A 24317-nucleotide genomic window follows, 5' to 3' on the forward strand; every position below is an offset into this window, starting at 1 on the left:
AGAGAGAAAGAGAGAGAGAGAGATCAATACACGCGCGCGCGAGCGGCGGCAGCGGCAGCAGCAGAGAGAGGGTCGCTAGGTAACGAGCCTCCGTGCAGATCCGCACGCGCTCGGTCCGGGTAGACAGGGTGCCGCCAGCCGAGCCGAGCCACCGCCATGCCAGCACACACACACACACACATAGACATAGGCACAAGCTCGCTCGCAAGCTCACGGCGCATTGATGCTGCTGCCGGTATTTGCTATACTACTGTACTACTACTACTACTACTGTATAAAGCATCCCACGCAGGCAGCCAGAGAGCGTCACGAGTCGCGCATCTTACGTATATACCTAGCCTCGTATTTACATCGAACACATCGCGACGCAGCAGCAGCAGCCGAGAGCAACATCAATTTACTCTACGCACACGTACACACCCACACACATATATACGTACCTTTAGCTCACTCGCTCTTTTTCCATCGGCGGTGCGCGCGACGAAAGAGAGAGAGAGAGCTCCGTATATATATGGTATTTGCACTTGGCGTAAAATGCGATACACGCGCGCCTGGGCGTTATACTACCTATATATATACTATTGCTACATACCATGCTATCCACCACCGAACGACGCGTTTACTTTTTAAAGGCGGTCTTTAAAAAACTGTTGCGAGCAGCGGCAGCATCGCTTTATAATATACATCGCACACGCATTATAATGTATTTCTCGCCGAGGTAAGTACATTCGCCTCGGATGAGATTTTTCTCCGAGGCTCCTTTTTCTTCTCTTTTCTCTCACACGCACGCAGACATCGAGCCATATATAGCCGAAACGTCGCAGCGAGCGCCCAGATACCAATGTTTACGCTTTTCAGCCGAGCGCGACATAAAGAGAGCTTGAACAAACTTGCCATGTGCAGTCGCCTTCTCTCTACCCCAGCCAGTGATGGAGAAATAGAGCGAAACATATTCACACCTTCGAGTTCGCGCTTGCTTCTTTTCTTTTCTAGATATGGCCGATTCTCTGTAAAATCGAATGGCCAAAAAAATTTTTTTTCTGCAAATATGAAAAACTTGCTGTTCCCGATGTCAGAAATGTCCCCAAATTTTATTAGAAGTTTTGGGACCATCTATCACTCATTTTCAGGGGCCCGAAAATGGCCATTTTAGGGTTTTTTTGAAATTCATGAAAAATCACAAAGATTCAAATAATTCCTGGATCAGGGTAGAATGATTCAAAAGTAAAAGTGCCCAGCAACTTTTTTGTTGGAAATTGTCCAAATTTTCAGAAAAAAAATATGCCAAAGTGATTGGAGCCACCTAAATACCTACTAGTGGGAAAACATAAAAAAAAAACACAAAACAAGAAATCTACTCGACTTCGAACCGGACTTTCATTTCCTAAACTATGTAAAAAGCTTCCCAAAGATGTCAACTAATGCCTGATAAAGTTTTGTAATGGGTCTTAAAGTTTAACGCAATGTAGACAACAATGTGTGGCGAAAAACATGCAAAAAAGGCCTGAAAATGGCTGTTTTTGGTGATTTTAGGCATTTTGGGCCTATTTTTGACCTTTTTTGCACGTTTTTCGCCACACATTGTTGTCTACATTGAGTTAAACTTTAAGGCCCATTACAAAACTTTATCAGGCATTAGTTGACATCTTTGGGAAGCTTTTTACATAGTTTAGGAAATGAAAGTCCGGTTCGAACTCGAGTAGATTTCTTGTTTTATGTTTTTTTTGCAGTTTTTTTGCTTTACATTTACCTAGATTGTTCCAATCACTTTGGCATATTTTTTTTCTGAAAATTTGGACAATTTCCAACAAAAAAGTTGCTGGGAACTTTTACATTTGAATCATTCTACTTTAATCCAGGAATTATTTTAATATGTGTGATTTTTCATGAATTTCAAAAAAACCCTAAAATGGCCAACTTCGGGCCCCTGAAAAAGAGTGATAGATGGTCCCAAAAATTCTAATAAAATTTGGGGACATTTCTGACATCGGGAACAGCAAGTTTTTCATATTTGCAGAAAAAAAATTTTTTTGGCCATTCGATTTCACAGAGAATCGGCCATGTATATATTTTTCTTCCTCTTCTTCGTCGACCCGCTCGTTTACTTCAAAAAATAAAAAAAATAAAAACATCGAAGAGGGCTCTCCGACTTCATCTTCTCCGACTTCCCTCTTCTGCGCAATTTTTATTTTTTTCATTTTTTTTCTACCAACGCTCGCGACCGATCTCTTTGTCATGCTCGTATTACACGCAGCGCGACGACTCGACTCGGCGTGATTCGAATGACAAGTTAACGTTGTATATATGCGTATACACACCGCGGATATGTATTATTACGTATTGAAATTGAAAATGCAATATAAACGCATGCGTGGGTGCGAGCGCAGACGCGGAGCTTGATTCGACTCGACGCGAGATTAATTTTTTCGATGACGAAAACGTGATCGATGAGAAAAAAATAAAATAGGAAAAAAAAAAGAATCGAAAAATTCACGTACACGCGTACGCGCGCGCGCACACATCGGCAATAGTGGATCGTAGGTAATAGGTACCGAGTTGTAGTTTACGACAGACGTAAACGAAGGAAAAGAGAAACTGCGCGGAGAGCACGACGTACGTCTTCTTATATAAAATGTATATAAAATTATATACCTATATATATTATATGTATAAAATGGATTCGCACTCGACGCTCGGAAACTCCTACGGCGGAGCACGAGGAGAATTACTTTCGATGGCGAAAATTCGCCTCAGCCCGAGGAAGAAGAAGTCCTGCGAGAGACGGAGAAAAGGAAAATCGACGAGTATAAATATACGTGAGGTATATGTATATAGCTTTATATATATGGATATTACGTGCCGGTGAAAATTCACGATGGAATTCCTAATTTTTGCATTGAGAGAATATCGCCTTACCGTACAGACAGAGAGAGGGAAGAAAATTAACGTTCGTTCGCTTTAATGGTTTCGACTCGTATAAAAAGAAGAGAGTAAAAAAATTTCACCTTAAAATTACATCGATTCACTTTAAAAAACTAATCGTTAAAACGTAAATGCTTAAAAATTAACACTGCACCACCGTATAAATAAAAATAAACAAACGATAAATTAAAAATGATATTACGGCGATGATTGCGTCTCTTCTGTTTCTCCGTACACCCGCGCATGTACATATAGCTGCGCGTTGACACTTGTACATCGATAATAATCTCTCCTACTACTACTGCTACTACTGTGATAGTTGACAGAGCATGGCGACGCCGCGCTGTATCCAGTGCTCGGGCGGCTTGTCCGTCGGCAGCTGCATGGCGATGACGAAGTTGGTCGAGTGGCCCGTCGTCGACAGGGTGCCACGGCGCTCGCTCGTCTTGTACACCGGACAGGTGTACGAGTCGCGTATCTGCACGTCGTCCTTCTTTATCGGCACCAGCCACAGCTGCGTAACAAAAAAAAAAAAAAAACAATTGAGAGAAAACGAAAAAAGAGTTTGGATGCGTATGTATAAAGTTGGTCGGGACCCCGTTCTATATACGTGCCCGCCACTCAGCCAGAAATTGGATGTATAAAGCTGCACCCCCGCAAAGGGCGGGGGTATTTCACCGGTTAAGTTTTTCACTCTCTATATATATCTGTACACTGAGAAAAAAAATTCATTGATTCAATGAAACGTTTAATTGAATACAATCTATGAAATAATTTCATTGAAATAATCTTTTTTTATTTCATTCAGCAAAATATTTAATTGTTTTTACCAAAGTTTCATGAAAACAATTAAATATTTTGTTGAATGAATGAATTATTTCATAGATTGTATTCAATTAAACGTTTCATTGAATCAATGAATTTTTTTTCTCAGTGTATATATTCTACGAGATTAGACCTGGCGATGGTTTGCCTGCAGCCGACTTAATTCCACGGGGCGCGGCGCGTTATATACTATATATATACGCTTTCGAGATGAATTTGCTTGCACAGCGTTATATAGCAGCAGCAGCATCAGCAGCGGCAGCAGCGGCGGCGCTAGGCAAAAGCAAAATACATCGAGCGAACTTAATAAGCCGCGCGGCTGCTGCTGCTGCTGCTCTGGGCGGAAGAAGCCACCCCGTGTATATATACATTCATATATACATCTATATATGTATGCACAAGGACTATTAGTCACGTATATAATTGCCGAGCCGAGCGCGGGGCGTAATTGACCTTATATTAGTTAAGGAAAAGTTTGTTGCGGACGAGCTCTAGAGAGAGAGAGAACGTCGGTCGATCGTCGTCGTCGTTGTTATTATTATTATTATATTTTATTATTATTACGTGGGGCATGTCGGCGTAGAGGACTTTCGGGAACGACTCGTCCAGCTGCATCGTGTCCATGTTGAAGCGCGCCCCGTCCAGATACAGGCCGTAGACGTAGACGCCGTCGTCGGGCGGCGACTTGTGCCGCGACTCCTTCAGCGGCACGAAGTCGTAGACGAGCAGATCGATGGGTATCGAGTGCTTGCGCGCGTAATTCTGACGGGCGCCCGTGAGGAAGGCTTGGGTGAAGAAGAAGCCCGAGAGCCAGAAGGCCGTGGGCGGGCCGTCCTTGAACCACGTCTGTGCGGAACGAACGAAGAGGCACGATTCCGTGAGTTTCCTTTTTTTTTTTTTTTTTTTGGAGGGGGGGAAGGAGGAAAAAAAAAGGGAAAAAACCTGCAAAAAGTTGAGCCGTCGCAGAAAGTCCTGGACGTAGCTGCCGAGCGGCTTGAGCGACGGATAGGAGACGCGATGCCATTGGGCCGGCACTCGGCCCGTGATGATCGACGAGTACACTTCCTCGAGCTCCGCGTCCATGACGACCAGACCTGCAGAAGTAAAGACGGGCAGATAAAGAGACAATTTAGTTGTAGATAGAAAATAAAAGTCATTGCGTGACTATCTATACTCCTTCTTGTAACTCTCGATCCAAATAAACCAAAGGCTAGGATCAATTTTCTCTCTCGTTCTGGCAAACGAACGCTGGCCACGGTCGATATTTTCTACCGAGCGTGAGCGCACAGAGACAGATACGAACCCTTGATTGCTTTCTGCACGTTGACCAAACTGCGCCTGATCGTCTGCAGCAGCTTGTTGAATCTGCCCATCTCCTGGACCAGTACCGTGTTCATGCTCTGCTCGTACGAGGTGGGATACTTCTCCAGGGCCGTGACCAGGTCGAAGTCCTGCGGCAGCTTCGACAGGATGTCGCCCGATATCGCGTAGACCACCTCGTCCGAGGACTTGGTCTCGTCGGATTCCGACGCCTCGGCGTCCTGGATTTGACCATGGATATATTTTCGTTAGTTTCAGTTGTTCAAATATTTAATAACAAAAACACGAAAGTATAATCTAAGAGATTTATATATCATTTGTCTCGTTGACGAATCAAGAAGCAGATATTGCAAGAGTTTCTCAATTAAAGAATATATCAATAAAAATTTAAATTCAAGAAAATTAATAATTCGATTGAAAAATGAAAAGAAAAAAACATTAGAAATTCAGAAAAAGTTAAATATTATTTAATTGAAAACTTGAACCTATAACGATAAATTTTCACTTTTGGTGTCTTTATAACAAAAAAAAATCCTCGATAATTAAACCAACCATTAGGGTGTCTTTGATTTTGTGATCATTTTTAAAGTGGAACTTTCAATCTCGATAGAAAAATCAAAAGGCGTATTCGAAGGTAAAATTTTCGCTTTTTTCAAGTTTTTAATCAAAAATACAGGTTACCGTGTAAGAAATCAATTTTTTATAGATTTTTTCCAGATAAAGAATAAACATTTCTCGCAAAAAAATTACATATTCATAATCTTGAGGTTATACACAACGTTCGAGTATTTTTTATTTTATTTTTTTCAACAACAATGAGTATTCCACAAGTATACTTTTGGCATGACCACTTTACATGCTATTGTTATGTGGACTCGACTTGTTTTGCCAGCTGATCGTTTTATGACCGTCACTGGCGACTTCGCAAAAGCCCGATTACATGTCTCTCTGCGTCTATAACGGATATTATGACATCTGTGATATATAAAGCAGCGATGAAGCTTCAAAAGCCTCTCGCGTGCAAGTCACATTCAGAAGCTGCGCATTGACGACATCGCTTAGGGTGACATCGTTGCGTATATTGTGCACTTTCTAACCTAGCATTTTGACTGGACACACGCAGTGCGGTTATCAGTTATCTATTGTCTTATTGTGCAAAGTGTTTGTGCAGTGTGTTTACCACGTGTTGAATTCACTATCATCGCAAAAGTGAAATCGATCAAAAGTTATCACCCAACATGTCATCTGAATGCGAAAAGTGCAAATACAAGTGGGCGTGGAAATACATTAATTTGATAAGTGAATATACAACTGAGCCAATTTTTAGTGCGATGAAATGTTCGGAATATGACGAGATGTGCTGGGAGAACTTTGCCAACATGCCCGAGATCATTTTGGGCGATGGAAGTTTCGTAGATCAATTTTTGGCCGAATTGGAAGGATCCGGGAACAGAAATAATAACATTCTTGGAAATACCGTGGAACGCATTAGAATTATTCACGACATATCACAGCAAAGCTACTTCGATGAGCATGGCTTCACGGATTTTCACAAATCCTGCTTGGCTGGTGACGCAGAAGCAGTCCAACGATTGATAAGCGAGGGCATCGACGTCAATCTCGACACGTGGAAGTGCTCGCCGTTGCACATTGCCGTACAAAACAGACACAAAGAAATCACTGAAATCTTACTGGAAAATGGAGCCAATCCAAACAAACCAGACCATGAGAAATCGACTCCTTTACACGTGCTGGCTCGACTGTGCCTATGTAAATGCGGCACTATGTACCATTTATGTGACTACAAAAAACCGGTTGATGAAATCGTTGATATACTCATTGAGAAAGGAGCAAACATCGAGGCACGTGATAAATATGGAGATTCCCCTTTGAGTTTAGCTGTGTCGCGTTTTGACGTCGATGTCACCAGGGCACTTTTGAAACACGGCGCTAGTCTCGACTCTTTAAACGAGGATAAAATATTCAATCGGAAGTTCACATTATCAGAATTGAAAAACTATCCATTGACATTAAACATTATCGAGGTGATGCGATTGTTACAGTCAGCTGACTACGAAGTGAACCTACACACTAGAATCAGGATGTTAACATTTTGGAAGAGATTACGAGGAAACGACGCCGTCCATTCAATTCCCTACGGTGCAGGATGGAGCGAGGATTGCTTAATATACAGGGAAATCTTGTATCAGATTTACATTCATAAAAAATTTGGATTTTTTATAAAACAAGAAGCTCTGGATTATTTGCTTGAACTAAAAAAGAAATTGAGATCGAAAATTCCACAAGACGTAGCCAATTACAAACCTCGGCCAGAGATAATCAACAATTGGGAGCTTCGAGTAGCAAAGTTAAATGACATCAAGCTAAACGACGACATCTCTCTGTATAATCTTTGCCAAATGAGTCATGAAAAGGGCTACTCAATTATAAAGAACATGAAAAATTGGCAAGTACCGTCACTGGAAGGCTTGGAGCATGGTCATATAAATCTCATCGTAAAAAGACACTTGGCAAATATTTTGATAAGACCTCAATTGGAGTTATTCGGAGCCGATCTGTTCATGACAAATTACTGTAAATTGAATCTGCCTCACACCGTTTGCCGAATCGTTGCCGAAAAAATGAGTGACGAGGAACTATTTCGCTTATGCGTGAAAGCAGACGAAGACAATCTTGGAATACCAAAGGCAAATAGCGATGTTCATGAGAAGAACGAATTACGTGGGTCCTGCTTTTTTTGCAGACAATATTCCTTGATTGCATTATTAATGATTATTTTTGTATTTTTAATACATATTTTTGCAGGCGTAATGAGTATTGGTTTAATACTATTAGTTGTTGGGTTAGTTGTTCAGTTTTTTATTGTATTATTTTACAGTATAGTGATGTACTTTTTCAGTTTTTTTATGTAATCCTATTACACCCTTGAATTTTCTGAAATAAAATTTAAAAAAAACAAAACAAAAAATTTGAAAAAATAATTTTTTATAATATCCTCCTTAACGTCATTCATAAAATTAATCTCATTAAAAAAAATTAATTTTAATTTTCATAGATAATGCAGTCAGAATACCGAACGCTCGTTGCTGTTGGTACTGTAGACATGTGTTTGTCGTATCTGTATACCACATTTGTTGATGCACCGGAATTATAGTTTCTTTTTTTTTCTATTCGTTATTTTCTTTAAATTTAATCAAATTATCAATTCAATTTAATCTGATACCAAGGCCGCTGTACCCGGATACAAGTAGCACAGCGATACTGCTACGATTAGCCTAGTGTACTCATGATTTTAATCAAGATTATGTAGGAAATCATACCAAGTAAAAGTCCTTTACATCTCATCGATGGCAGGTTGTACATGAACAATTCTTGAAAAAAAGTCGCATTTTTAAAAGTTCAAACGCGAAAAAAGTTGTTGTCACTTGACGCGGGTATCGACCATTGGTGACAATTTTCGGGTGTCTCAGAAACATAAAAAGACCTAGGAACACGCTTTTAAACTACATTTGTCGTAATGAAAAGTCGTGAATTTTTGTTTCAAGCACTTTCACCTGGTTCCTGTTTTTTCACCCTGGAAACGCGACAAGCATCCCTTGATTTCATTATTAATGTTTTTTTTCACGCATATTCATTCAGGTATAATGAATATTTGCTCACGTCCTTTTTGTGAATAACTTTAAAACATAATTAAATCAGTAAATAAATAAAACATGTACAAAGTTGATGAAAAACTTCTGGCAAATACGAACTTTTTTAAATCGTAAATTAGTGTAATTACCTAGTCACCTATTTGGCATTCTACAAAAACGCAGCGAATGGAAACATTTCAAGATTATATAAATTCTTAGGGTTTCAGAGAACGTCAAATTTTATGGTAAGCTTGACACCTGCTAAAGTGTTACTAAATATTTATTAATATTTTTTTATTTGCGCCCTTTTGACCAGTGTTATCCTTGCGACCTTCATGGGCTGCTTTTTGGTGTCTCATTAGATTACATTGTTTTCCAAATTTACTTTCGCACTTGTCACATTTATAATCTGCGGAGATCGTGAACTGCTTTTTTGTGTTCGATCAAATTGGATTTAAAACCAAATTTCTTTTCACATTTATCACATGCGAAATCTTTTTGACCTTCATGGACTGTTTTTTTGTGTCTTATCAAATTACTTTTCTTTCCAAATTTCTTCTCGCAATAGTCGCATGTGTAATCTTTGCGGCCTTCGTGGACTGTCCTGTGGTGCTCCAAGAAATTTGACTTTTCCCCGAATTTCTGCTTGCAGTTATTGCATGCATAATCTCTCCGACCTTCGTGAGCCGTTTTTTGGTGTCTAATTAAAGTAATTTGTTGTCCATATTTATTTTCGCACTTGTCACATGCGTAATCTTTACGACCATCGTGTACTGTTTTTTGATGTTTTCTCAAGTTGCTTTGATCCCCAAATTTTTTCTCGCAATAGTCGCATGCATAATCTTTGCGACCTTCGTGGAATGTTTTTTGGTGTAAAATCAAATGCCATTTTTGTCCAAATTTTTTATCGCATTTGTCGCACGCGAAATCTTTCGAACCTTCGTGTACCGTCCTTTGGTGGCAGAGCAAATGACTTTTCTGTCCGAATTTTTTTCCGCACTTGTCACATGCGAAATCTTTGCGACCTTCGTGTACTATTATTTGGTGCTTCAATAAATTCGATTTTACTCCAAATTTCTTCTCACATTTGTCACATGTGAAATCTTTGCGACCTTCGTGGAATGTTTTTTGGTGTAAAATCAAATGCCATTTTTGTTTAAATTCTTTATCGCATTTGTCGCATGCATAATCTTTGCGACCTTCGTGTACTGTCATTTTATGTAAAAGCAAATGACGTTCAAGTCCAAATCTTTTTTCGCACTCGTCGCAGACGTAATCTTTACGACCTTCATGTACTAAACTTTGGTGTCTGATTAAGTTTTTTTTTAGTCCGAATTTCCGCTTGCATTTGTCGCATGCATAATCTTTACAACCATCATGTACTGTTTTTTGATGTTTTCTCAAGTTGCTTTGATCCCCAAATTTTTTCTCGCAATAGTCGCATGCATAATCTTTGCGACCTTCGTGGAATGTTTTTTGGTGTAAAATCAAATGCCATTTTTGTCCAAATTTTTTATCGCATTTGTCGCACGCGAAATCTTTCGAACGTTCGTGTACCGTCCTTTGGTGGCAGAGCAAATGACTTTTCTGTCCGAATTTTTTTCCGCACTTGTCACATGCGAAATCTTTGCGACCTTCGTGTACTATTATTTGGTGCTTCAATAAATTCGATTTTGCTCCAAATTTCTTCTCACATTTGTCACATGTGAAATCTTTGCGACCTTCGTGGAATGTTTTTTGGTGTAAAATCAAATGCCATTTTTGTTTAAATTCTTTATCGCATTTGTCGCATGCATAATCTTTGCGACCATTGTGTACTATCCTTTGGTGGATTAACAATCTCGATTTTTTTACAAATTTCTTTTCGCAAATGTCACATGCACTATCTTTGCGATTTTCATCTTCAAAGACTATTTTTTGAGGAGAACAAAAATTAGACTTTATTCTGAATTTCTTCCTGTACTTGTCACATAGGTAATCTTCACGTCTTTCATGGACTATTTTTAGGTGGAAAAGCAAATGAGATTGTTTTTTAAATTTCTCCGCACACTTGTCGCAAGTAAAATCTTTAGGACCCTCGTGGACTGTCTTTAAGTGCACGAGCAATCTCTGTTTATTTCCAAACCTTTTCGCACATTTTTCACATAAGTAATCTTTGAAAACTTCATGGAATATTTTTTTATGTTTTAGTAGTATCGATTTATTTTCAAACTTCTTCTTGCACTTGTGGCACGTGGAATCTTCGCGATCCTTATGTCCTAATTTTTGATGGGTCATTAAACTCGATTTTTTCACAAATTTTTTCTCGCACTGGTCACATGCAAAATCGTCGCGGCCTTTGTGTACCGATACTTGGTGCCTACTCAAATGACTTCGGAACTCGAATTTCTTTTCGCACTTGTCGCATGAGTAATCTTTTTTTCCGTTGTGAATCGTACCTCGGTGAGTTATCATGCTTGATTCTAAAGTAAATACCTCCTGACAAATATCACAAATGTATTTTTTGTCGTCCAAAATAATGTCTAATTCGCTAAGATTATCTTCGCAGGCAATTTCCTCGGATTTCTCATCACTTTTATCCATTTTAAGGTCTAAATTTAACGATGGATCCTTCTATTTAGTCCCATAGAAATTAAATGAGTGAAATTTATCTTTTGGATTTATGACTTGTTTCACCGGAAAAGACAAAATTCAAATTAATTTGTTTTTACTATAAACATGATCAGCGTTTTGAAAAACTGTATCAAAATCGTTTGTCATATTATCAATCATATTGTTTACATTCAAGGTACCGATTTTTCTGTTTATATATTATTCTCACAACATTCGAAACAATTAAAAATTCTAACTTGACGACGATACCATCGATGATTTCTCGGTCTTCCAAAACTAAGTACTTCGAAACAAACGTTTGACACACAACATCGATTTCACAAAAAAAATTGAATAAAACCATGCCATAGAGTGATTGGCGTGCTCCATAATCCACCAATGCAGCTGAATAGGTTTACGATTTGACGTTAATAATATTTTTTACGCCTACATTAAATAATTATACTTTGAATAATTATACTTTGAATATGTTCAGATAGTACACGAACAAAATTTATTTTCTCGGATGAGTTGCAAATTTTGATTTTGCTTTAATTATAATTTCTAAAGTTAATATTTACAGTTATTTTGATAGTTTTTGAACTCTGTCGGGTAGCTGAGTTTGCAAATGAGGAATAAAATATTCATTATAGTTCGAATCTAAGGTAACTAGCTTGTGGCACCTTTGTAGTCGTCAAAAATCTACGACTATCTTACATTTATTAAATTTTACAAGTCTTTTGAACAGTTAAAAAATGTTACAAATCAAGTAGCCGAAAAATATGCGGAGGATAATAATTAGCAGTTCCCACAATTTTGTTTAGATAAACAACAAAGTACTAGCGCGACAGTAAACGAAAATGTAATAACAGTTAAACGTCTAAGGTTCAAAAATTTAGAAAACATGTGTTAAAGTATGTATACACATTTATAATTGTCAATTATCACCCTTTTTCGCCTTTGTCGAGTCGAAATCTTCGCGATCTTCATGCACTGTTTTTTGGTGCGAAAGCATATGATGTTTAAGTCCAAATTTTTTGCCGCATTTGTCACATTCATAATCTTTTCGACCTTCGTGGACTGTTCTTTGGTGTCTGCGCAATTGCCGTTTATCTCCAAATCTTTTTTCACACTTCGAACATGCGAAATCCTTGCGACCTTCGTGTACTGTTGATTGGTGCCTGATCAAATCTGTTTTTAGTCCAAATTTTTTCTCGCAATTACCGCATGCGAAATCTTTGCGACCTTCGTGTACTGTCCTTTGGTGCTTCAACAAATCTCCTTTTCTTCCAAATTTTTTCTCACAATTATCGCATGCGTAATCTTTGCGACCTTCGTGTACTATTATTTGGTGCTTCAATAAATTCGATTTTGCTCCAAATTTTTTCTCGCAATGGTCGCATCCAAAATCTTTGCGACTTTCGTGGATTATTTTTCGGTGTGTTATCAAATTGCTTTGAACCCCAAATTTTTTATCGCATTTATCACATGCGTAATCTTTTCGACCTTCGTGCACTGCCTTTTGGTGTATTATCAAATTTCTTCGACTCACAAATTTCTTCTCGCACTCGTCGCATGCGTAATCCTTGCAACCCTCGTGTACTGTCCTCTGGTGCTTTAGCAAATCTGATTTTAGTCCAAATTTGTTCTCGCATTTATCGCATGCGAAATTTTTGCGACCTTCATGAACTGTTTTTTTATGCTTTGTCAAATTGCTTTTATTCCCAAATTTCTTCTCGCATTCATCGCATGCGTAATCTTTGTGGCCTTCATGGACTATTCTTCGGTGTCTGATCAAATCTAATTTTTTTCCAAATTTTTTCTTACAAGTTTCACATGAGTAGTCTTTACAACCATCATAGACTGTACTTCGGTGCTTGATCAAATCTGATTTTAATCCAAATTTTTTTTCGCGCTCATCACAGGTGAAATTTTTACGACCGTCGTGTACTGTTTTTAAGTGCCTGAGCAAACTATGTTTAGTATCAAATCTCTTCGCGCACGTTTCACATAAATAATTCTTGAAAACTTGGTGGAATATTTTTTTGTGCTTGAGTAAAATTGATTTATTTTCAAATTTTCTCTCGCACTTGTCACATGAGAAATCCTCACGACTTTTGTGAACCAGTTTTTTATGCGTAAACAAACTTGATTTTTTCACAAATTTCTTCTCGCAGTCGTCGCATGCAAAATTGTTGCAGCCTTTGTGTTCTGATATATGGTGTCTACTCAAGTGACTTCGGAACTCGAATTTCTTTTCGCATTTGTCGCATGCGTAATTTTTTTTGTCATTGTGAATTGTGTCTCGATGTGTTATCAAGCTTGATTCTAGTGTAAATGACTCCTGACAAATATCACAAATGTATTTTTTGTCGTCCAAAACAATGTCTTGTTCACTAAGATTATTTTCACAGTCAATTTCTTCGGATTTCTCATCACTTTTATCCATTTTAAGATCTAAATTTAACGATGGATCCCTCTATTTAGTGTCACAGAAATTGAATCAGTAAAATTTATCTTTTGGTTTTATGACTTGTTCCGTCGAGAAATTCAAATTAATTTGTTTTTACTATAAACATGATCAGTGTGCCAGAAAACTGTACGAAAATCGTTTGTCATATTATCAATCATATTGTTTACATTCAAGGTACCGATTTGTCTGTTTATACATCATTCTCACAACATTCCAAACAATTAAAAATTCTAACTTGACGACGATACCTTCGATGATTTCTCGGTCTTCTAAAACTAAGTACTTCCAAACAAACGTTTGACAAATAATACCGATTTCACAAAAACATTGTATAAAAAGATCCTTACACATGTATAAATACAGATTTTAATATTCTTTACAAAATTTGCCGCCTCCACGTCATGGTGTAATTGGCGTATTCTACAATCCACCACTACAGCTGAATAGGTTTACGATGTGACATTAAAAATATTTTTCACGCCTACATTAAATAATTATACTTTGAATATGTTTAAACAGTACATGAACAAAATTGATTTTCTCGGATGAATTGCAAATTTTGATTTTGCTTTAATTATCATTTTTTAAGTTAATGTCTACAGTTATTTTGATAATTTTGGAACTCTGTCGAATAGCTGAGTGCGAATGAGAGAAAAAATATTCATTATAGTTCGAATCGAAGGTAACTAGCTTGTGGCACCTTTTTAGTCAACAAAAATCTATGAGTATCTTACATTTATTAAATGTTGCAAATCAAGTAGCAGAAAAATATGCGGAGGATAATAATTAGCAGTTCCCAAAATTTTGTTTAGATTAACAATGAAGCACCAGCGCGACAGTAAACGAAAATGTTATAACATTTGAACGTCTAAGGTTCAAAAATTTAGAAAACATGTGTTAAAGTATGTATACACATTTATAATTGTCAATTATCACCCTTTTTAGCCTTTGTCGAGTCGAAATCTTCGCGATCTTCATGGACTCTTTTATAGTGTAAAAGCAAATGATGTTTAAGTCCAAATTTTTTGCCGCATTTGTCACATTCATAATCTTTTCGACCTTCGTGGACTGTTCTTTGGTGTCTGCGCAATTGCCGTTTATCTCCAAATCTTTTTTCACACTTCGAACATGCGAAATCCTTGCGACCTTCGTGTACTGTTGATTGGTGCCTGATCAAATCTGTTTTTAGTCCAAATTTTTTCTCGCAATTACCGCATGCGTAATCTTTTCGACCTTCATGCACTGTCTTTTGGTGTGAAAGCAAACCCGATTTGTGTCCGAATTTTTTCTCACACTTATCACATACAAAATCTTTGCGACCTTCGTGCACTGTCTTTTGGTGTGAAAGCAAATGCCCTCTTTGGCCAAATGTCCTCTCACAGTTGTTACACGCGAAATCTTTGCGACCTTCATGTACTGTCCTTTGGTGCTTCAACATATCTGCTTTTATTCCAAATTTTTTCTCACAATTATCGCATGCGTAATCTTTGCGACCTTCGTGAACCGTTTTTTGATGTATGAGCAATTGATGTTTTTGTCCAAATTTCCTCTCGCAATTGTCGCATGCATAGTCTTTGCGACTTTCGTGGATTGTTTTTCGGTGTGTTACCAAATTGCTTTGAACCCCAAATTTTTTATCGCATTTATCACATGCGTAATCTTTTCGACCTTCGTGCACTGCCTTTTGGTGTACAAGCAAAATATGTTTGTGTCCAAATTTCTGCTCGCATTTGTCACATGCGTAATCCTTGCGACCCTCGTGTACTGTCCTCTGGTGCTTTAGCAAATCTGATTTTTGTCCAAATTTGTTCTCGCATTTATCGCATGCGAAATCTTTGCGACCTTCATGAACTGTTTTTTTATGCTTTGTCAAATTGCTTTTATTCCCAAATTTCTTCTCGCATTCATCGCATGCGTAATCTTTGTGGCCTTCATGGACTATTCTTCGGTGTCTGATCAAAGTTAATTTTTTTCCAAATTTTTTCTTACAAGTTTCACATGAGTAGTCTTTACAACCATCATATACTGTACTTCGGTGCTTGATCAAATCTGATTTTAATCCAAATTTTTTTTCGCGCTCATCCCAGGTGAAATTTTTACGACCGTCGTGTACTGTTTTTAAGTGCATGAGCAAACTATGTTTAGTATCAAATCTCTTGGCGCACATTTCACATAAATAATTCTTGAAAACTTGGTGGAATATTTTTTTGTGCTTGAGTAAAATTGATTTATTTTCAAATTTTCTCTCGCACTTGTCACATGAGAAATCCTCACGACTTTTGTGGACCAGTTTTTGATGTGTGAACAAACTTGATTTTTTCACAAATTTTTTCTCGCACTGGTCACATGCAAAATCGTCGCGGCCTTTGTGTACCGATACTTGGTGCCTACTCAAATGACTTCGGAACTCGAATTTCTTTTCGCACTTGTCGCATGAGTAATCTTTTTTTCCGTTGTGAATCGTACCTCGGTGAGTTATCATGCTTGATTCTAAAGTAAATACCTCCTGACAAATATCACAAATGTATTTTTTGTCGTCCAAAACAATGTCTTGTTCACTAAGATTATCTTCGCAGGCAATTTCCTCGGATTTCTCATCACTTTTATCCATTTTAAGGTCTAAATTTAACGATGGATCCTTCTATTTAGTCCCATAGAAATTAAATGAGTGAAATTTATCTTTTGGATTTATGACTTGTTTCACCGGAAAAGACAAAATTCAAATTAATTTGTTTTTACTATAAACATGATCAGCGTTTTGAAAAACTGTATCAAAATCGTTTGTCATATTATCAATCATATTGTTTACATTCAAGGTACCGATTTTTCGAATATACATTGTTCTCACAACATTCGAAACAATTAAAAATTCTAACTTTGCGACGATACCTTCGATGATTTCTCGGTCTTCTAAAACTAACTACTTCCAAATAAACGTTTGACACATAATACCGATTTCACAAAAAAAATTGTATAAAAAGATCCTTACACATGTATAAAAACAGATTTTAATATTCCTTACAAAATTTGCCGCCTCCACGTCATGGTGTGATTGGCGTGTTCTACAATCCACCACTGCAGCTGAATAGGTTTACGATGTGACATTAAAAATATTTTTCACGCCTACATTAAATAATTATACTTTGAATATGTTCAAACAGTACATGAACAAAATTGATTTTCTGGGATGAATTGCAAATTTTGATTTTGCTTTAATTATCATTTCTAAATTTAATGTTTACAGTTATTTTGATAATTTTGGAACTCTGTCGAATAGCTGAGATTGCAAATGAGAGAAAAAATATTCATTATAGCTCGAATCGAAGGTAACTAGCTTGTGGCCCCTTTTTAGTCAACAAAAATCTATGAGTATCTTACATTTATTAAATGTTACAAGTCTATTAAACTGTTATAGAATGTTATAAATCAAGTAGCCGAAAAATATGCGGAGAATAATAATTAGCAGTTCCCAAAATTTTGTTTAGATTAACAATGAAGCACCAGCGCGACAGTAAACGAAAATGTTATAACATTTGAACGTCTAAGGTTCAGAAATTTAGAAAACATGTGTTAAAGTATTTATATACATTTTTAATTGTCAATTATCATCTTTTTTTGCCTTTGACGAGTCGAAATCTTCGCGATCTTCATGGACTGTTTTTTGGTGCGAAAGCAAATGATGTTTAAGTCCAAATTTTTTGTCGCATTTGTCACATTCATAATCTTTTCGACCTTCGTGGACTGTTCTTTGGTGTCTGCGCAATGGTCCTTCATCTCCAAATCTTTTTCCACACTTCGAACATATATAATCCTTGCGACCTTCGTGTACTGTCAATTGGTGCCTGATCAAATTTCCTCTCTGACTAAATTTATTCTCGCACTTGTCGCATGCATAATCTTTGTGACCTTCATGGACTGTCTTTTGGTGGGAAAGCAAATAACATTTGTATCCAAAGTTTTTCTCGCATTTGTCACATGCGTAATCTTTTTGACCTTCGTGCACTGCTTTTTGGTGTACTATCAAATTGCTTCGAATCCTAAATTTTTTCTCGCATTTGTCGCATGCGTAATCTTTGCGACCCTCATGGACAAACTTTTGGTGTTTTAACAAATTAGACTTACTTCCAAACTTCTTCTTACAATTATCGCATGCGAAATCTTTCCGGCCTTCGTGTACTGTCTTATGGTGGTCGATCAAATTTGATTTGCATCTAAATTTTTTCTCGCATTTGTCGCATGCGAAATCTTTTCGACTTTCATGGACTGTCCTTAGGTGAATGAGTAAATTTCCTTTTTGTCCAAATACCTTCTCGCATTCATCGCATGCGTAATCTTTGCGGCCTTCATGGACTGTTCTTTGGTGTCTGAACAAATCCGATTTTCGTCCAAATTTTTTCTCGCAATGGTCGCATGGAAAATCTTTGCGACTTTCGTGGATTGTTTTTCGGTGTGTTATCAAATTGCTTTGAATCCCAAATTTTTTATCGCATTTATCACATGCGTAATCTTTTCGACCTTCGTGCACTGCCTTTTGGTGTATTATCAAATTTCTTCGATTCACAAATTTTTTCTCGCACTCGTCGCATGCGTAATCCTTGCGACCCTCGTGTACTGTCCTCTGGTGCTGTAGCAAATCTGATTTTTGTCCAAATTTGTTCTCGCATTTATCGCATGCGAAATCTTTGCGACCTTCATGAACTGTTCTTTGGTGTCTGAACAAATCCGATTTTCGTCCAAATTTTTTCATGCATATGTCACATGAGTAATGTTTACAATCATCATAAACTGTATTTCGGCGCATGATCAAATCTGATTTTAATCCAAATTTTTTTTCGCGCTCATCACGGGTGAAGTTGTTACGACCGTCATGTACTTCCTTTATGTGCAAGAGTAAACTCTTCTTATTTCCAAATCTCTTGGCGCACCTTTCACACAAGTAATCTTTGAAAACTTCGTGGAATATTTTTTTATGCTTGAGAAATGTTGACTTATTTTCAAATTTTTTCTCGCATTTGTTGCACGTGAAATTTTCGCGATCTTTATGTACTAATTTTTGATGCGTAAATAAACTTGATTTTTTCACAAATGTCTTCTTGCAGTCGTCGCATGCAAAATTGCTGCAGCCTTTGTGTTCTGATATATGGTGTCTACTCAAGTGACTTCGGAACTCGAATTTCTTTTCGCATTTGTCGCAAGCGTAACTTTTTTCGTCATTATGAATTGTGTCTCGATGCGTTATCAAGCTTGATTCTAGTGTAAATGACTCCTGACAAATATCGCAGACGTGTCCTTTATCGACTGAAACTATATTTGAGCTATCCTTTGAGACAATCGTTCCAGATTTGTTCTCAGTTTTATCCATTTTGATAACTCAATTAAACGATCGATGCTTATATTTAATGCCACGAATAATGAATTGGTAAAATTTATCTCCTGGTACTGTTTCTTATATCATCAGAAAAGACAACACTTATACTAATATGTATTGACTATAAACATTAAACATGTTCAGTGTTCAAGGAACGCTGTGAAAATCGTTAATGTTTATATTTTGTTTACAATCAAAACACGGGTTCAGCTGTTGATATACTATCATTTTATAATTAGATATCCCTATGTAGCCCTAGAAACTAAATTTTTATGTACGGATGGTCATTTATCATAGTGGCTGAACATTCTAATATTGTTTCAATTTCTTTGTCTCATTTATTATTTTTTTTTGTGTAATCCAGCTACACACCTAAAAAATTGAATTCTAAAAATGATTGTTTCCAACGCCTAGCGCACATCACTGTTACGACTATTGGTTTGCGTTTATCAAATCTTATGTACCAAATTTCATGAAGGGCCGGAATTAGAGTTTTTTTTATTCTATTCGTTATTTCATTCATGATTAAAGTCACGCTTATTATAACTTTAATCAAATTATCAATTGAATTTAATTTAGATTAATGTTTTTATTTTCTTTCGGTTTATTTGCAAGTTTTGAATTTTGGTACCGAAGCCGCTAAACCGTGTTACAAGTAGCACAATGTAAATCAAGTAAAGTATACACTATATACATCTCATCGATCACAGCTTAAAATTTTATTAATTTTCTTCTGTTCTTAGAGAGTGACTTGTTCGTGACATGACCGTGACATATCCGTATCCTTCGTATGCGCCAATTTGGGAATGTGTCCTTTCGATAATTAAAATACAACTTTTTCTCAAATTTGGTCATCGGTTGACCAACGGGCAAAACGTGCGCAGGATGAATAAACATGGAAAATTCATGAAAATTAGAGAAAAGCCATGTTTCGGCATTTCAGACGTTTAAGGGTCTACGTGAAAAATTGACCGCGTGGCAACGCTCGCCCCTCTCTTCTGTATACTCGTCGCAGAATAAAGGCATGAGTTGACTCTGGGACGTTGGCCAATCACAATTTGCGAAAACTACGATTATCGCGCTTTTCGCGGAGTTTCATCACCCCGCCAAACGTCAAGTAAGAAATTTCACGTCAAAAGCTCGTTATAGGACCGAGGGGGTGCAGGGGACAGAGACGACTGGTCAAAAGCTCGACGGTCGGATTTGAAAGTGAATTCTACCACGCCGAATTTCGACTGCGTGAGCTAGCTTAATCCCTTGGTCCAGAGTCGAGAGCTCATCCGTATACGCTCGCGAGGCTTGGAAAAGCAAAAAGAGATACGTATAGAGGGAGAGAGATTATGCCAAAAGATAGGAGCGATTAGCATCGCACGCGTTGTATCATATACGGACGGTCGACGTTTGGATTATTATTACAATTACTATTATTATTATTATTATTATTATTGTTACCTGGGTAAGCAGTATGGAGGCGAGCATGAGGTCGCTGTCCTGCTGGTCCTTGACGATGTCGGCGTTCTCGGCCATGCCGAAGACCGACGGGCCGGCCATCATCGGCAGCGACTTGACGTAGTCCAAGAACTGGGCGTGGCCGCTCACCTGGGGCACGTAGTACAGGCCGCTCTCGTCGAAGAAGCACTTGGGCTTGCCGCGCGGCGTCTTCTTCGGCTTCGTCTCGCCACCGCCGCCGCCGCCGCCGCCTTCCTCATTAGCATCGACTTGGCCGTTGTCGTCGTTGCCGTCGTCGTCGTCCTCGAATTCGTCGGCGCTCAGTATGACGTCCTCGCGATAGTATCTGGCCAGGATGGTGACGAGGGTGCGCCGGTCCCACTCGTCGGTCACGCGGCCGCCGTAATTGCATTCGCCTTTTATTTTTTTTTTCGCCGACGAGAAAGGAGGAAAGAAGCGGCTTGTAATTTAATTGCGACTCGGACATAAGCTACACTGCTCGAGTGCGCGTCCGTCTGTCTTTGTATACGTGTGTGCCTGTACTACTGATACTGACATCTGACCCTTCTTATACGCGTCTCGCCTAACTTTCGCGCTGCCTCTTCTGACTCCTATATATACTCTCTTTTGTGTCCCGCGACTCGCTCTGTATCACGTGTGGCCCCGTGTGTTACACACCTACGTACCATGTATATACACCTACATATATTACGACAGGGGGGTAGGTAGGCGAGGGGGCGGCGTAGCGGATCTCTTTTCTTTTCGCGCACGTGTGCGCCCTCGTATACACGCGCGCGCGCGCGTACATACATATTTTAAGCTCGTCCAGGCTGTTTAATGCAAGTCATGCCGACTAACGTATAAATTTCATCTGCAATTTTTTTTCTCTCCTTTCTTTCTTTCTGTTTCCTTTTATCGTTGCATTGACTTCTTCATCACCTGTTTTTTTTTCAAGTTTACAAAAGAGAACAAGTCATAAACGACGCGCTCGCGCGCTTGCATTGTTCGAGAATCGGAAAAAAATTTGGACAAATTATTCGTTTCGTGACGGATTGAAATGTAAAATAAAATATAATGTATAATTCGGAAACGTCGAACGATGCACTATTATTTTATACGTATGGAACTGGACGAGCGAATGGAAATACTGTCAATAAGTGATTTTTCCGAATCCGTACGCTTGTAACTTTTGTTTCGAACGCAGATAAAGGTAAAAAAAGGTATATATATACGTACGTATCCGATACCGGTGTACGTACATGGGAAATATTTTTCCGATGGATACATCATAATAATGCTCGTATGCGAGTACGGCGCGTTCCATACACGTTACCTGTGAGGTATTTCAGCGCTTGAAATTGAACGTCCTCGTACTGGGCGAGGAAAATTCTCAGCTGGAGCGCACTGATGCGTAGATCGGTTTCGTTGAATTCATACCGGTTATTCCAACCAATTGGCCCGAATTTTCTGCGCTCCTGCACAATCGCGTGGAAAAAGCACAAAGCAAAGAGGAGCTTCTTGAAGTTGTCCTTTTGCTTTGGCGCTTCAAAGAATTCCGGATCGCATATAGGATCCTGGGTGTGGAGTGGGGGCAGCGGCGGCAGCAGCAGCAAGAAAGAGAAAAGCACAAGCAGCAGCAGCAGCAAAAAAAAAAGAAGAAGAAAGTTTTACTTCATTAAACTTCGATAAAAGGAGAGAGAGAGAGCGTTACTTTTTTGCCATAGCTCGCTCTCTCTCTCTAGCGAATTTTCGCGACCTCGCGAGCGATGAAAGCTCACTCGAGTTCGTCTCTATAACGAGCTCAGGTTCGCGCGCAAAGGCCTCGACGTAATTAACCGCGATGTTATATAAAAAAAAAAAAGAGAAAAGTTTCGATAAATTTCTGCGAGTAAGAAGTTTAAGTGTGTGTATACCTGCAAGTAGGAACGGATGATATTGGATCTGAGACCGGTGGGCGGCTCGTTGGTCATTTTCACGCCGTTCTGCAGCACGCTGACGGGAAAGTGCTCCGACGGATAGCTCGTCAGCCACAATCGGAAGTCCGGATGGACCGATTCGGGGGTGAAGCTCTCGCATATCTGTACCGATAAAAAGACGATGTGCATCGAGGTGCGTGTACGCATTAACAAAATAAAATAAAAATTAAACTTCGTTTTTATCATACCTTCTCCAGCGTACCCATCCAGCTCTTGGCCAGATGGCAGTTCTGCAGCACGACCCAGGTTCCTGTCTTCACGGCCTCGTCGATGAGGCTCTCGGCGATGGGCCCCTGGCCCTGGCCCAGCGACAGCGAGTTCAGCCGGGGCCCGCCGAAGCCCTGATCGTCGGCGAACTTGAGCAGAATCGCCGTGGGATCGGCGCCCGGCGTCAGCACGAAGATCAGCGGTATGCAGCTGAACGAGTCGCCGTACGACGAGGTGAGATCGAACGGAGGCGGCTCCACGTACTGCTTGCCCATCTCGGCTGTGTTTATACATGCGCAAGAGAGAGTAAGAGAGCAGAAATTATTGGCAAATGTCGCGCGCGCGGGCGGGCACACGATTTTTCCTCGGCAAAAGTTTATACCGCGTTTATACGGAGCACATACCAAATATATTACAGTGTAAACATAGGATAGTGAAAGAGAGAGAGAGAGACTTCATACATGCAGGCGGGCGCGCGCGTTTATAACTTTGGCAAGTTATCAAGGCGGGCAACGCAACTCTCAAGTGAAACTTTATTTCATCAAACTTTGTCCATTCTCGAGAGAGAGAGAGAGAGAGAGAGAGAGAGAGAGAAACGCCCGATGACAAAATCCAACTAAAGTTCCGCGAGCGTTCACCCGTTTTCGCTTCAATGGAAAACCGAATGCTGGGAGAGAGCTGCTGAGGGCTACATCATAACGATTCTGCGCGCGAGAGCTGGGAGAGGAAAACATTTTTGTCCGAATTCTTAGGCTCGAACTTACTCTCCGCCTAGGCTAGCGGAAAAAAATCCATTTGATAACAATGCGAGTTATCGCGACAGCTCGTTTCTTTATTTCTCGCCTCTACCTTTTTTCTTATTTCTTTTTCTCTTCTTTTCTTTTTTCGAGCGAAAAAAAGGAACGGACCTTTAAATGAGAAAAAACGCCGCGCGCGCTCTCGAGCACATCTTGTTTACCTCCGTTCTATCCCCCCGCGCGCTCAGGGCTGCCCTATAAATATACGCGTATATATATAAAGAGAGAGGGCTACGAATAGTCCTTTGCGCCGAGCTAATTCGCAACTAATGGCCACGGTCCGGACTTACGACCGATTTATCATCGCGTGCAAACGACGACGACGACGACTCTCGGTGCGGTGACCTGCAGCAAGGCAGTAGTCCCGAGTCCGCAACCACAAAAATTTCCGGAGAAAAGCCACCACACACACGTACACAGCAGCAGCAGCAGCAGTCGTCGTCGTCGTCGTCGTGTCCGCAAAAGAGCCAGAGAGAGAGAGAAAAGCAGGAGGTCTGCTACGGCATTTTTATTTTCGTTGCACGCATCGCGCGCGACGCTTACGGGAGGGAAAATTACCGTCGCTGAGGCGAGAAAAAATTGCCTTTCGTCGAGCGAGCGAGCGAGCAGCAGCAGCACGACGAGAAACGAGAACGGCACACACAGAAAAGCAGCACAGAACGATGGATAACGAAAAAACGTAATAGTCATCTTTGATTTAGTGCCCCTCGTGAAAATGTATAGCCTATATGGGCG

General features: G+C 39.3%; 1 protein-coding gene across 1 annotated transcript in view; it reads right to left on the minus strand.

Moving 5' to 3' along the window:
- Window positions 1-2914: 2914 nt before the first annotated feature.
- The window catches only part of LOC106653945 (dynein heavy chain 7, axonemal), a 41414-nt gene continuing 20011 nt past the window's right edge, over window positions 2915-24317 (minus strand). The window contains exons 27-35 of the mRNA XM_023463523.1: window positions 22767-23065; window positions 22516-22680; window positions 21936-22176; window positions 20921-21018; window positions 20606-20797; window positions 5051-5288; window positions 4690-4841; window positions 4312-4593; window positions 2915-3436 (exon numbers count right to left, since the gene is read on the minus strand). Of these exons, the coding sequence (XP_023319291.1) occupies window positions 3230-3436; window positions 4312-4593; window positions 4690-4841; window positions 5051-5288; window positions 20606-20797; window positions 20921-21018; window positions 21936-22176; window positions 22516-22680; window positions 22767-23065 (1874 nt within the window). The 3' untranslated portion in view covers window positions 2915-3229. The remainder of the gene's footprint in view (window positions 3437-4311; window positions 4594-4689; window positions 4842-5050; window positions 5289-20605; window positions 20798-20920; window positions 21019-21935; window positions 22177-22515; window positions 22681-22766; window positions 23066-24317) is intronic.

Source organism: Trichogramma pretiosum, unplaced genomic scaffold (genome assembly GCF_000599845.2).
Source record: "Trichogramma pretiosum strain Unisexual culture from Peru unplaced genomic scaffold, Tpre_2.0 scaffold109, whole genome shotgun sequence".
NCBI lineage: Eukaryota > Metazoa > Arthropoda > Insecta > Hymenoptera > Trichogrammatidae > Trichogramma > Trichogramma pretiosum.